General features: G+C 36.1%; 1 protein-coding gene across 2 annotated transcripts in view; it reads left to right on the forward strand.

Annotated features, from left to right (window-relative positions):
* PARVA (parvin alpha) overlaps window positions 1-11365 on the forward strand; it is a 60445-nt gene extending 49080 nt beyond the window's left edge. For both annotated transcript variants that reach the window (XM_062620171.1, XM_062620172.1), the window contains exons 7-13: window positions 1936-1994; window positions 3012-3031; window positions 4384-4445; window positions 5104-5172; window positions 6761-6862; window positions 7653-7725; window positions 11111-11365. In XM_062620171.1, coding sequence (XP_062476155.1) covers window positions 1936-1994; window positions 3012-3031; window positions 4384-4445; window positions 5104-5172; window positions 6761-6862; window positions 7653-7725; window positions 11111-11187 — 462 coding nt within the window. In that variant the 3' untranslated portion in view covers window positions 11188-11365. The remainder of the gene's footprint in view (window positions 1-1935; window positions 1995-3011; window positions 3032-4383; window positions 4446-5103; window positions 5173-6760; window positions 6863-7652; window positions 7726-11110) is intronic.
* Window positions 11366-15728: the final 4363 nt, after the last annotated feature.

Consider the following 15728-nt stretch of genomic DNA (forward strand, 5'->3'; position numbering starts at 1 on the left):
TGGTTTATTTTTTTATTTGTCAATAACAGGACTGAGATGTAGAATTCCTGTTATATTAATTGCAGTTTATCAAAAAGGAAAATGTTTTATATCGGTATTAGACTATGTTTTAGGCAATTTTTGCATGTTTGCAGAGGGAAGGTGAAGTAAAAGAAGCCTTTTTCTTCTCCCATATAAGTGGACTGGGCACTGAGTTCTACAGTTGCTGTTGCTGATGCTCAACTCCTCTAGGAGACAAGTGGTAGGGCTTTTGCTTCAGAAGGCATTGTTGGCATGTTGGAGTCATCATCAGAAGGAAATAAAAGTTTCCTTTCACCCTGCAGCAAAGGGGAAAATAAACAAAAATCCTAGAGTGGAATTTTAACTTGAGCTGCCATGAACTATACGGTAACTTTAGGTGCAAGTACTTACTGCTGTCTATGCAAGCTATAAATGAAGATAGCCCTAAATGATGTAGTTTTTCTTCAGACTTTCAAGATACGTGACAGCAGATGTCTCTGCAGCTGTTCTGTGCCCCCTCTTTCAGTATATAACACACTGGACATCACCCTCTCTTTTTAATGTTCAAATGTCTTTCCTAAATACATTTTTAACTATATGCAAGATAATAATAGGGTTTCAAAAAATAAAAGCAAAAAACCCTGAAAATATCATCTAGCTAAAACGACAATTCAGACTATTCCAAGTGCCAGTCTGGGGTGACCCAGAGAGTGCCATGTGTGGCTTTCTTGCAGAAACTTAAGTTTGATCCTCATATATTTTAGTAATGCAGCATAGGAATACTAAACTCAAGCCTGACCAAATCCTCAGCACCATCATACACGCCTCAGGTAGGGGATGTGCTATCTTCTCGAAGGCAGGGAAGAGCAGCAGCTCCAGTTCACATGCCATGAAGGACTTCTAGAAAAGGTTAGTCCCCTTTTTTTTATGTAGAAGGCAAGTTTGGGACCAGCATAAATTTATTTTTCTCTTTTCCTTGTATGACAAGGAGTGAAGAATCGTGAATAATTGCTTAATGTCTAGACTTTATATGAAGTCGTCAGCATTTGCCCAACTCTTCTTTCTGTATTGCAAAATCTTACTATTTCCAGTGAATAGAATTAACAGCAAGAACACAAAGAGAGGCAAAACATATGTGCAGTATTTACACTGACAACAGATGACTATGATCAGCATACTGGAAACAATGTCAAATTTTTTAGACTCCTTCATTTTCCAACTGACTCAAATAGCAACCATTTGACTTGGCTTCTGCCATTTTGTGTACAGCTTCTAGACACAAGCCACTCACCACCGTGTATGAAGGGCTTCTTGAATCTGAGGAGCACTGGAGTCAATGCATGTGTTAACACCAAGAAGGACTAGGGTCTGGAGCACACTGTGAATGGATCATCCTCCATTTTGGTTTTCCATCACGAGCAAAAAGAGCTCTTTCTGTGGAGAGACGTCAGAAAAGGAAACCACTGAGGCAAGAAAGAAAATGTATGAACAGAGCAGAAAGAGCTGATAGTCTGGGAGCAAGAATTATGTGAAAGGGAAGCATGGGCACCATCTGCCAATCTGTTCATTGAAATACAAGGTTTAATTCAACTCACCTAAACATACCTCTACTAAAATACTTACATATGGTTTTAGGTGTTTCGAACGTCTTGCTGAATTGGGGCCTTTAGAATAAAAGTGAATTAAGAACAATGGAGAAAGGAAAAGAAATGCTTCCTTCCACAGGTGGAGTTTTCAAGTTTCTTGTTAATTTACAAAAGAGTTTTCCGAAATACTTGCAAAGTGAAATAATCTATTGCTGTAAGTTTGTTTTAAAAAAGTTCTTATTTTGCAGGTTTCTTGTCTAATTATGTTTGTGGATCACAAATAATTTTCTTACTGTACCCTAAGCATTAAACTTTACAGTGAAAAATGTCACTTTTTTATTTTTTCCAGAAAAGAGAAGGAATCCTCCAGTCTCGACAAATCCAAGAGGAAATAACTGGTAACACTGAGTATGTCAACACCACTTTTGCCAGCAGTTCAGTAATTGAACACAGATGTGTCTCAGAAATTCAAACATTTGCTGATATTTAGATTTTGGTATTGGGGTTCCAGGGAAGATGACGCATCAGCCAGTGGCTCTATTTTAGCCTTCTCAAGAGCTGCAAACATGCATCTAAAAATACAAAAGGGTGAGGAAATACAAAGCCGGGGAACTAAAAGCAGGAAACCATGGTAAAAGAGGAGACAGAGGGAAGCTCTACTTTATCTTCTATTAATTTATTTCTGTATTTATTTCTTATTATTCCAAAGTCCTTCAAACAAACAAGGAAGATATGCCTCATTCTTTTATGTTGGTATTTATTTGATAGAGAACTAGATTATTTCAAAAAGGAATGTGATACGACTATTTTTAGGTGTTTTGGAGATTTAAAATTATGGTATCAAGCCCTGTATATGTCATCTGACCAAACAATGTTTAACAGAGAAGCTATTCCAAATTAACAGACGGCAATAATAGAATATCCTAGTTTTTAATAGAATGAATGGAAACCAGACTATTGACTTATTATTAATCTTTATGGATTTCCTTATGTGTGCTAGTTATATAAGGAATCAACTGCAGTAAAATCCTTCAGTGTTAGGAACCAAGTTCAATCATTGTTTTGGCTGAAATTATAGTTGGTTTGGTAAATGCATCTTAAAAGCAAATGGAAAAGTTTTCAAAAAATCAGTATGAAAAAGCCACCTTCACTCAAGCAAGATGTGTTGATTTGGTTCAATAGTAGGATATCTGAGATCTGGGTTCCCATGAGACTTTAGTGAAGCCAGGAGATGTTAAACTGATGGACTGTGGACTAATCCAGAATCTCAGTTAGAGTGACTTGATAAAGGTACTCTTAATTCTGTTAATCTGCTCCAGCATTCGACAAGCTGAAGATCTGGCCATGTATGATGTTGTCTTTTGCAGCACAGTGCCTGCAAGTGTATTGCATATAACTGTGTTTTGTTCTTTTTGTTTTTCATAGGGCATTATCAGGAAGGCATGGTAAGTACGTTTGATTATTTTCTTTTTCTAAAGGCAGCCAAAGTAAACACTAGTTCTGCAGTGCGTGGCCACTTCGATCAAACTGCAAGGAAGCAGTGGATTTCAAGTCGCTCTGGCAAATATATAAATATATGCACCACAAGCTATTGTGGCAGTTAACAAAAGGAAAAAAAAAAGCATAAAAATCAGTCTGACCATCTTTAAAACACATTTCATTGCTTTTCAGCATGTGTTAATTTGCAGGTGCTTTATGGTTTAACCTCTAGAACATTACTGTAATAGTAATAATGGTCATAAGTTCACAGCATAATATGAAATGTCTTATCATAAACTAGCTGGTGAACCTGTTGGCATTCTTGCATGCATTACTTGCTTATGCTTTTATGACTTTGAGTCATTATTTGGCAGGCCTAAACACCATGCAAGTTCCTGTGTCTAGTACATCTTACTGCAAGTAGTGAGACTAGCCAGAGGCCTGGCCAACAGAAAACATGTATCTGAGAAGCTTAGGTGGAGTCCCACCAAAATTTAGCATTTGCTTTTTGTTTTATTTCAGTAGCTGCCTTAGAGCTGATCTAAAAGGCTACATGCATGACCTTTTCCCAGTGATATATCCCAGAGCACTCTTTGTATGAAGTGTACCTTCTACAAATGCTTTTGGATCTAGCATTCATACTATTGAGGAGTATGAATGTAGCTTTTCATAGAGTCAGTCACTATCATTCAGGTAGTAGTCAAAATGGAAATTGCTCAGAAAAAGCTCTGGTACCTTTTTATATTTATTGTTTTTTCTGTTTTCTTCAGAATGCGGCTATGGTAGCACTCCAGTCATGCTACCCTAGGTTGCCTGTTCTGCTGATAATGTCCTAAATTGCATATCAGAATGGCCCCAAAACATCTATACAAAGGATTGTATTGCAGCTGTGTGATTAAGAGGCTTGCAGACCACAATGCAGTCAGTGGCCCATGGGGAAAATCTTCCTATGTAGATGTACTGACTCTAGATGTGAACTCAGGTCCTTCTGCAAGAAAAGATTTGGTTATTTAGCTCCTTGTTTCTGTCCAATTAAGGTTTTATGCATTAAGATACCATTATTTGTTAATCTCTAAAAAACAGGGTTATTGGGTAATCCAAATCCTGCTTGAAAATCATGCTTTTTGCAGAGAATAAGTTCCTAGCAGCTTATAGCAAGAGAACAGTATGCAAAATACATGGTACGTGGAATACAAAGGGGCTATAATGAAACCTCTTCCTGACTGTGTTGTCTCAAACAATATGTGCCTTAATGAGCATTTATTCTGCATTTGAACAACTGCTGCTCAAGATATTAATATCTCTGAATGTTTTTCAGAAAGAGACGCATTTGACACTTTATTTGACCATGCTCCAGACAAGCTCAATGTAGTGAAAAAGGTTGGAAAGCTTTAATTTTGAAATTACATGATGTGTGCATGTTTCTGTGGATCTGTTTCTACATATGTAGTGAGTGTGTATGTATATAATACATAATTGACATAGTTTACATACATTAAATACAATTAAGCTTTATGCTTAAACAAACACACAAATTCATTACTATAATAGTACTTTTTATTCATGTTCAGCAGCATAAACTTAACTTTGGAACACAGAACAACATGTAGTTATCAATGTTTCCATCAAAGAGAAATTCTCACAAAGTGTATGTTAAGTAGAACCTGCCTGGTAGATTGAGTATACTGATGCTAAAGAGGTATCCAGTTTACAGCTGCCAGGGGTCTGACCTAGAGTATTTTGGCTGCTGTCAGATTTGAGTGGAGTCCAATTACCCACTTCCCTATAGTCTGCTACAGGGTTTTTTTTTTAAGAATTAGTGTGTTTTAACAGTGTTTTTATTATATACATCACGATCATTTTATTTCTGTTCTTCAATCTGAGAAGAAAAAAAAGGGGGTTTTAATGTTCTATTTCAGTTAAGATGGTGTTGCAGTCTCTCTGCTCATGCAGATTCTCTTGTGAGTGAAGTTAATACTGCATATGTTGAGCTGCTGCGCTACTGAATAGGCTTTCAGTAATTGTTTTCATATTTCAGACTCTCATCACCTTTGTTAACAAGCATCTAAATAAATTGAATTTGGAGGTCACTGAACTGGAGACTCAGGTAGGATTTTACAGCCTTTCATAAAATGAAGGGATAGTTGCACTGTTGCGCACTATGCCCTGAACCTTATCCAGAAATCTCATTGAGTTATTACTGATTGAGCTCTAAGATGTTATTTCAGCAGGAAACCCTTCATTTCTAAATATGTTTGTGTGATGAAGACCATCACCAATTGGACAGCTTAATTTTTCTGAAACTGTTTTGCGCTTCCATTAGCATAAAAATTAATTAATATATGCTACCTCTTGGGTGCTGCCAAGTGCTGTAAGCAAAACCTGTACTTGTTTCGGTCAGGAAAGAACTCTGTCTGCTTGATTTGATCCAGCATCAAGCTGAACAGTTGTTTCCTGCCTGCCTTCACATAAGCATACGATCATACGGGAATACAATGACTCTATTCAGTAAGACACGTTCTTGAGAGTAAAGCTACTCAAGTGTATAGGCAGCTGTAGAGTTGGGCTGCAGGCTTGATTGCAGCACAGAAATTATGTGGTACATGGTCTTATTTCTTGTTCTCAACTGCTAAATTGGCTGAAAATAATCTAAAAGAAAAGCTTAATCCTGCTGTATTAATACCACCCCATGTGAACAACTGCAGCAGTTTTCATAAGCAAATTACAAGGTCAGACAGGAAGGATGGTATCAAAAAAACCCCAGGTGACTTCAGGACAGGCTTTTATTTTATGCTTGATTCATGTTATTAAGACTCTCTGGTTTATTTAAATAGCTGTCAATCTCATAGAGATTTTTCAAAGGTAAGATTCAGATGGAAATAATATGTAAGGGCTTTCAGAAATGTGTTCCCTTTGCCTGCTTATTGCAGTATTTGCTTTGGAAAAAAATATTTACTCAGATGTGGCTAGAAACCCCTTAAGCATTTATCTGAAACAGTATTCCCTGAGATGAGAGATTGTATTTCTGTCAGTTGAAAGAAAATGACCTACTACAGGAAGGTGATGGGTTGCTTCAGATAACTCAGTTTGATTATGAGCATCTCTCAGTACATTGATAGACCTGATGCCACAGGGGTAAGAGTGAGAGGCCTTTATCAAAATCTTTTTGCTATTTTTTTAGATAGAAATTATCATATAGCAATTACATATCTTCCATCTGTAATTACACTTAAAATTAGGTTGACACAGACTTACATAACATGGATGAAGATGTTCCTTTATTTCCTCCAATGCACTGGATTTAAGTGCAGCCATGAGATTGCACCTCCATTCTACTTTTCTGTGCTCAGGGAATGCATGCTGTTTGAGAGCTTGAAAGGTGGCTGTTCTGATTCCCTGCAACTAGTTGAATAGAAAGCAAAGGCATACCTCAGAGCCACTGACAGCCACTCTTCCCAGGAACTTTATTCGGCATGTGTATTTTAGCATTAGGTCAGTTTTGGAGAAGACATAGCAGAATGTACTAACTAAATAAGAGGAATCAAAGAAGTGAGATGAAAACTTTTTGTTGCAATTTAAAATATTTGTATTAGTATTTTGTTGACAGTTTTGCATTATACAATATATATCTTGTTCATTAAGCAAAGCAATGAGTTATTTTTCAGTAAATGTCCTGAGAAATGTCTGTTTTACAGTTTGCAGATGGTGTGTACTTAGTCCTGCTAATGGGTCTCCTAGAAGGCTATTTTGTTCCTCTGCATAGCTTTTTCTTGACTCCTGATAGTTTTGATCAAAAGGTAATTAGATTTCATTTTTCTGTTAAAAACAAATATTTATTTGACATAAGCATGTCAAATAGTTCAAAGATGACACAGACTTTTCTGCATAAGTTTGATGTAATAGGAATGTGCTGGTAACCAATTCCAAACATTTTTAAGATCTCAGTATTAATGCTTATCGGGAATAAAAGGGAAAATTATGTTAATGATGAAGAGGTTAGCAAGTAAGAACTGATTTTGGCAGCCATTTTGTGATGCATTGAACCAGACTTAGTCTTCAGTAAGTGTAGAAGAAATTATACACATGAATTGTTGACTGAACTGGGTTTTTGTGTTGAGAATCCAAGAATTTAACATTTGAAAGGTTTAATGGTTTTTTGGAAGCATAAAAGCATATATGTACAATCTATCATTTTAAGACCAACTATTACTCGAATGTCTGTTGCTATCCAGGCAATTCAGTTGTCTATTCAAGATAAGAGTGCTTCACGGGCCATCATGTTCCAATTTTCAAACTTGCAGGAGGTGGGCTGTTCTTACTTGTAACTAACTTTTCTATGGGTAATATTAGTCCACATGTTATTTTTCAATTACTTTTATGTTTCTGAAACCACCATCGCCACCCAGAAAAAAATAAAACAATGGATTGTCTGGATTCCACAGACCAGATCTGCCATTGATATACAGAGCCCTGACTATTTTTTCTTTCTTAGCATCTGGATCTGCAGCTTTAAATAAATCTTATTTTGACCATTTATCCTATATTGTATATAGTTCACAATAATGAGTACCTTTATCGCATTACTAGGTCCTCAATGTATCCTTCGCATTTGAGCTAATGCAAGATGGTGGATTGGAAAAACCAAAGCCAAGACCAGAAGGTATCTATTCTACTTTTTTTATATGTTCTTAAAAATTTGCAATGGATCTCATAGGATTATGGTATAGCTAAACAGTGGTTAAAACATTAAACAAAGAGTGAAAGTCAAGATACATTTTGAAGTGCTCAGGTAACTGTATTTCAAGCGGCTGTTAGATACACTTTCAGATGTTGCAAGGCTTCCTTTCTTGAATGGCCAGGATAATATTTGCATGACCAAACATATTCAGTAATACTCAGATATTCACTGAAAGAAAAAGCATACAGCTGTGAATGGTGTAAGCAGCAGATACGAACTGCTCCAGTTGCTCCCTTTTCCCCCATCCCGCATCTTCATAGCAAACCTCAAGTATTCCAGTGTAATTTAGAAGTTTTTCACAAAATAAGTAGGTATTGTGGATAAGGAATTTCAAATGTTCACATAACTGCCTTTGAATGCAGGACCTAATAATGGATATTTAAATTAGATTTAGAGCTGGAAACTGAAAGTAAAGTGCCTTGGGGGAAGATGAAGGGTTTGCTGCTGACTTTAGCAGGACCAGGGTTGCACTCCTCTTTGCCCATATAAAGAAGGGTTTAAATCCAGCCTTTCAGGCTAGATATAGTGCTCTTGATTCACTGTGCTATAGGGTGCTCTTGTGGTTTCTCCTCTAAGAAGTTGCCACTTCTTACCATGGAGGAGCTGAACGTGTAGCTTCTGCTTCACGCTTCCCAACAGGGGTGTTTACTAGGCTTTTGCTGGTTAGCTACCGTACTAGTAAAAATAAATGTGCTTTCAAGACCCGTTGCAGATTCACGTTCTATGATGCACAGTCTTTTCCTGCCATAATATTGGGTTGTCATTCCCTGAGGAGCTGATCGAAGTGAATGCTCAGTTTTACTTCTAATAGCAATGACGCTCTGGAGATTCAGGCACACATCACTGAATCAAGTTCTGCTCCATTCTGCTTATTTTCCATTCCTCCAGGCTTCCACATCATAACAAAAGTAGATGTACACGCACACAAAATAAGTATGTCTCAGGATTCAGCCTATTCTGCCTGGGCATTTAATCTGCACCTACGCAGCCTGTCTTTTCCCTTCTTTTGATTGCTTGAATTCTTGTCCACAGTCAGCTAAACCAGTGGTGACTGTATCACAAACTTTTATGTTTGAAGTAGTCAGAGAAGAGGGAAATAGTGAAATCTAGGGATCCAAGTAAAACAGAGAGTATCTGTGATCCCTTACTCCCCATGGAGGTTTAAAATTCTTATGGCATTTAATTTTTCAGGTATTTATTGCTCTAGGGGACAGCTAATTTTTCCAGTATAAATCAAGCCATAAGGATATTTCAGCATATATAAGACATTTCTTGTGCAATTATTGAAATGCTTAATATGAAACTTCCTGCCCAATGTGAATGGAAAAACACATCTGTTTTATGTGTTGTTACACTGGGCACAATGCCCGGACTTAAAATTTCCAGTGAGCAGAAGCATATTGAAAAGGATCTTGCCCTAAATGTGTATACTAAATACTCTTTAAATTCCTACACTGTTTCTTTGAGGTTCTTGAGGAAAAAATATGCTGAAAAGTGCTTTAGAATATGAAAAACATATCTAGTGGAAAAAAAGAATGTGGTTAAATAAATGAGTATGAAAACCAATGATTTTTATGGGGTCAACAGTTTATTTGGGTTATTTGCAATATAATTGAAAAGGTATTAAAAACCATTCTGTGACCTTTTACTTTAAAAAGGGCCAGAACATTAATCTACTGAGTCTATAATGAATACATTTCCAGTTTGAGCTTTTTTCAGATTACTTCTTGAAATGTGTATATCAAAGTCAAAATCAAGTTTCTCTTTTTGAAAATTGCAATCAGTAAAATGTTATATATATAGGTCAAACACATGTAGCAATGAAAATAACTCATCTTTCTCTGGGAGCATGCTGCTTTTTAGTTTGGAGCTTTCTGCGGAATTCTGTTGTCGCAGTGAAGTCTTCTGGTAACTTCACGAAGACCTATGAAAGTTATCTCTTTACTCATTTGATGTTCTGTATTAGGAAAGGAGGGTGTTATGCGGCTTGCTACTGGCCTGAAAAGGAAACTTCCTGAGTTACATGCAGACAGTATTGCAGAGTATAACTTGATGCTGTGGGAGCGGTGTGCCCTTCCTCTAGCTTTTGGCATTTTCTTTTATACCAAGCAGTTTTGATCTGATTGAATTAAGAGCCACAAAACCATGTGGCCATGGTTTCATGACCATACACAAGCTCAGCATAAAATCTAGGTTTGAGTGTTTTCACCCTTTGTGTGTGGATGTCAGTTTGACATGTAGTTGATATCTTTAGCCCTTCAAAGTTTATATGCTTCGGGACAGCATGCACAGATTTGATTGGATTCATTCTTCAATGTATAACCCCTTTACAATCTATGAGAAATATCAGTGCTGTTAAATATAATGGTAGAACCATCTGATGATTATATATACAATTTACTAGGCCTGCTTGGAGGTTTTGAAGATAATGGGACACCATCTGCTTGGCACTTTCATGAGCAATTCCAAGAACAAAATTAGGAGATTGAATTCCTGTGGAGTCAAAAGTCATAGGACAATTCTAATTCAAATTCTATTTTGCTCTATTCTGTTCTTTCTGAGGGCAATTCTAAGTCCCTGTTTGAGACTAAAAATTCCTTGAAGCACTAGCATAGACTGCTGCAGTAGTACTTGTCAGCTTGTTTTATAGATTTCTTGTGAAATAACATTAATTTTCTCAAGAACTTCTCTTTGAAACAGAAAGTATTCATCAGCTTTTTGTTTCATGTAACTCCTTTACTTTATACATGGAGTTTCTAAGGCCATGTACATCAAATGATCCAAAGCATTTTCAGAAGGGGGACTTGTATGCCTAGCTTCTTTAGATCCATCAGAAAATTTAAACTTGCCTCTAGCTGTCTTGCTGAAATTAGGCCTACTAAAGGATGTTGCAACCCAGAATGCAAGTTCTGCAAATCTTAATGTGAGAGTTCCATTGGTTCCTGTCTCATTGTTTGTTCAGAATACTTACTTTCCAGCCACAATTAACTGAAGATTCAGTAATGTAAATATGTGTAAACCTAGACACAATTTGTCTCATGGGTATCTAAACCTTGGTTGCATTTCTATATCAGCACCATTAGCCGTTTGTATACCTAACAAAAAGTGGTTGAAATAATGATTTTTGAGTTACCAGTTTAAAAGCTTTACTTTGTTTGTATCTCTACTCTTTCTTACTGTACTTGTGATTCTAATGTTCATGGATATGGATCCGAGCAAGGAAAAGAAATGGAGGATAGGCACTTTTTCTGAAAAATGTTTTGAGCTAATGAAGTTACTAATTGTTTTTCCCTTGTCTTTTTTCTAGATATTGTAAATTGTGACTTGAAGTCTACACTGAGAGTACTGTACAATTTGTTTACCAAATACAGGAACGTGGAGTGAAGAACTGATTTGGGTCGTGAAGGAGTGTTAACAAAGAAAACTTCATAACTAGCATATCTTTCATCAGTATTCCTCTGCATCTTTTTCTGAAAAGGAGCTGAACCATTTATCTGAAGCATTTTTAATTGATTATTCATGCACTACTGTTTTTATAGGAGATTTAAAACTAAGAATGAAGGGTTTGGAGGAAGGTATTTGGGTGTATTCTGGGAGAATTAATATCTTAGTAATAACTGTTTTCACACTGTTTTGTAGTAGGTGGAGACACAATGGAAAAAAGATATAGTAACTTTAGTTCAAATCAGCATTTGAAGCAAATCATAGGAAGGTTCTGTACTGAATAGCTATTTAAATATTTTTAATGTATGTATTTTCTGGTGTAGGGGAACAATATTTTCTATTCATGATATGACAGTTGCATTCTAATTATGAGAAATATGCCTGGGGAAAACCAGTTAAAAACTCTTGTTCAGATCACAGCTAAAAAGATACTTTTTCAAGCACTTAACCTGATTGATTTATATTTCCAGTGCTATTAGGCTTGAATTTTAGGGTTACAAACTGAAGTGGCTACTCGTTCCTTCAGACTTACTATAACATGATGCTCTGCTTTACCTATGTGTTATTGAGCATTCCACATAAGCACACTTTGCAGCTTTTTTACAAAGTACACATTTCAGGAAAACACATTATATAATACAGTTTCTGTATAATATTAGTATTACTATAGAAAATAAAAGAATGGTTTCTTTTTTTATTCAGTAGTTTAAACACAGGATTAACAGGTTGTAAGTTTAGATTTATTGCTAAGTAGGATTTAGAATTTGTCCCTTTGTTTGATTTTTATGGTGAATGTATTTTGCTGCATAATGTCTAGCAGATTAATTTTCTAGAAACATTCCTGTAGCCTTTCAGTTACAAAAGCACTGCTTTTTCGTCAAAACTACTCCAATCTGCAAAGACTCCACTACAGTATAAGTTTTTGGGGTCATTTTTACACAGCTGTAAAGAATACTTTTGTCTAATCATGACCAAGTATAAGCTGTTACCTGTTTAGTTTTAGCTTAAACAAAGACAGGAAAGAGAAATGGGAGTTAATTCTTGCCATAGACAGATATCAAGCACCAATTATGTTTCCATAAAGAAGCTGATGGAGACTGCCTGAATCTTCAGAAACTGTGCTGGCATAAGTTGAAGAGTAAATCAATCATTTGCTGGAAGTCTTGATGTTAGATACACTAAGAAGTGATCCAATGCAACCACAGATTCTTGGGATCCTGGGTTACACAGTAAGGAAGAAAATCCTTAGACAGGAATTACTGGATGACTGTTCAGAAATCCTTGGACTGTTTGGGGCAGGAAGGAGACTTGTTAATAGTCGTCCAATTACAACAACTGGTATAGGTAAAAGGGAAAGCAATCTGTCAGCCCTTGGGTCTGTTCATCTGTAGAAAAGCAGTGCTGACTAGAACAGCCAGTAGCGGCTATATGTTACTTATTGGCTTTCCAGTCCAACCTTAGCAAAAAAGGAAGACAAGCCGTTATGTTCTGTCTTTTAAGCACAGGATCGTAGAGTGGTTTGGGTTGGAAGAGGCCTTAAAGCTCATCTAGTACCAGCCGTCTACCATGGGCAGGAACACCTTCCACTAGACCAGGTTGCTCAAAGCTGCATCCATAATGAATACTCATAATGAACACTAACAGATATTACAGAAATTATTATTCTGAGAAGTATATATCAACTTTAGCAAAGGAAAGTCAATATATAGTTCAGAGGACAATATCTGAATGTTCTCTGAACTCAGAAATTGTTATCTGATTGTTATAAACTTTCTAAATATCTTTATTAAAATATTTTGTTACCTCTGTATTTTTAAAAGTTTCTGAAATTAGAGGTACAAAAAATTAACAATTATTTGCCTTTTACAGAGGGAAATAACTGGCCATTTTGACCTCCATGAAAATGAACATGTTTTGATTAGATCTTTAATAACTGAGAAACGAGGCAAAACAATAGGAATCAACCAACCATTTTTTTGAGCAAACTGAGACCAGCAGCAGTTTCAGCTTATTTAATGTATGTTTTTCATTTGTGCACCTAGATTGTAGTAATTGTAATAGTTATTTAAAAACATGTATGATGTTTTTCTGCAGATCATGCTCAAATGAAGCACTCTTTTACATCTTAACAATGCTAAAACATTTTGATTGCCCTTGTTTTCAGGAGTGCACTTTCTTTAAAGAGGAGATTTATATATGTAAAAGAAAAAAGTTAGGAGCAATGAAACTGTTTTTTGTCTGGACTTGAAAGTGTTCCTGTGCTATATTGGTATAACGTTTTAGAGATTTTGAAGTCTATCAATCAGGCTCTGTTTTCTATCCTTAAAAAACATAAAAATGAGACAAAATGATAGAATCCTCATGCTGAAATGTAATTATGCAGAATCATAGAAACAAATAATATCCAAGCTTTACACAGTTATCTATCCTATGGTAAGAATTTATGTAAATTAAAATCTACTGTATAAACGAGAGTGTCTTATGTAAATATAGACCCATGTGATAGTTTTAACACATTCACACAAATAGTATATGCTGCCATGTAGGAGTGGGTCACTGCTTATATTTTTGACAGTGTAGATTTAAATAGCTATCAGATAAATATGAAATCTAATATACAGATTATATCTAATATTTATTGCTTTGATACAGAATATTATAGAAATATACAATACTACTGCAGACAGTTTGCCCTTAAGCAGTCAGTGTAGGCCAGCACCTTCCTTCAGGGAAGCGAAATGTTAAATTAGCTGGGCCAAATTCTTCTGGTGCCTGTGATGCTTTTATTCTTGATACAGAGCAGATGTACTGATGTACAGCTGAATGCAGAATTTTCCTCACTCTTTATTTGAAGATAGAAGTTGTTTAAGATTTAGGTCAATCATAATTTTGTTTATGTTTGCTTTAAATGATTAAATAGGTCCAGGTCAATGGATGTAGTCCATGTAAGATATAAACAGTCACCTGGAGAGGCAAGTTTCTTTCCTGGTCCCAGCAGGAGCCTCTAATCTTGAGGCTGCTATCTCACTGCTTTGGCTAGGTTTCTAAAGCCAAGTAGTATGAGTCCAAGTCACTGCTTAAGATCTCATGGTGGTATTTGGATCTCATCGCTTGTCTAATACGCTTGTCTGTTGTGGTCTGTCACATGAAGGCCCACAAGTAGTGGAGTCCACTGAAAACTGGCAGAATATTAACCTGCCTTGAATAATAAATAGTAAACATTTCTGCTGCTGGGGCATTATGAAACTGCCAAAAGAACAGAGGTTTCTATGCTTCTCTGATTTCTAATCCGTCTATTGCATCCAGCAGTGTGGCATCCAGATTTGTTTTGTGATTGGAGATGGGCATTCTTTTCCTATTGATGGAGCCTGGCATGCTCTGTCAACCACACAAAACTTACTTTTTTTCAAAGAGCAGCCAGAGATTCTGAACAGTATGTCAGAAAGATGTAGTTAAAATAATTATCTAAAATCCTAATATCTTGAAGTCATCTCCTTTCAGATTTCCTTCCCAGCTGACTGGCATTTAGTTGCTGTAAAGAAACAGGTCCTAGAAGAAAAAAAGGTATTGAAGGAATCTTTGCATAATTTTACCTGAGATACACACATAAAGTCCAAAACTTGATTGCTCTGTATTTCTGCTGGAGTACAAATGCATCAGGTTTCTTATTAAAGAATATTTAGTTCTTTGCGTTTCTTAGTCAGTATATATCTTCCTGTAGTAGGGGGGCAGCAGTCTTATAGCTGCATAGTTCAGGCATTTAAGTGGACCAGCAAGTGCTGGATAAGGTCCAAATCTACGTTGACTAACTGTGGACCAAGTTGCAGATCAGCATATCTCCATGTGAACCAGTGGCATTAAATCAACAGAGCATTTGGTCCTTTCTGTTTTACAGAAGGTTTCAGTATTTGGGAATGGTTTACATTCAGGCAGACTATATTGACTGAGGTAAATGCTACTTGGTTGACTTTTGTTCTTACTCAATTCCTTAAAGTATTTTTTTAAATTCGTGTTTCAGATTAATTTAACAGACACCTTAGTGCAAGCTATAGTGTTGTAAAGCAAAATGACTTTTAAAAGTAATGGGATTTATTTCATTAGAGAAAGATATATATGCTATTTAATACACTAAATACTAGCTTTAGGTCTAGTTTTTGTTATTCCTGTCTTCCTATCAGAACAGCGTTTGTGAATGGCCTCTGTGTGTGCCAAGCATGCAAAAAAGAACAGTGCCTTGAATAACTCTTGCAAGATTTTCTACACTGTTATCTAATAGACTTTTGTCATTTTACTATAAGAATTAGTGTGGGGTTTTTTTTTACAGTTAAAAGTACAATTAAAAGCTGAAGAAATCCTTGTAGAAAGTTTAAGTTAGCTTAAATTAAGATCTTTTGTTTTGATGTCTCACATGAAAAATGGAGATAGCAGCACCAAAATACCCCAATTTTGCATACCTCAGCATCCACAATTTTTCCAAAGAT

This window comes from Pezoporus occidentalis, unplaced genomic scaffold (assembly GCF_034315485.1).
Source record: "Pezoporus occidentalis ecotype Australia unplaced genomic scaffold, CSIRO_AGI_Poc_V1 ctg22, whole genome shotgun sequence".
In the NCBI taxonomy this organism is placed as follows: domain Eukaryota; kingdom Metazoa; phylum Chordata; class Aves; order Psittaciformes; family Psittacidae; genus Pezoporus; species Pezoporus occidentalis.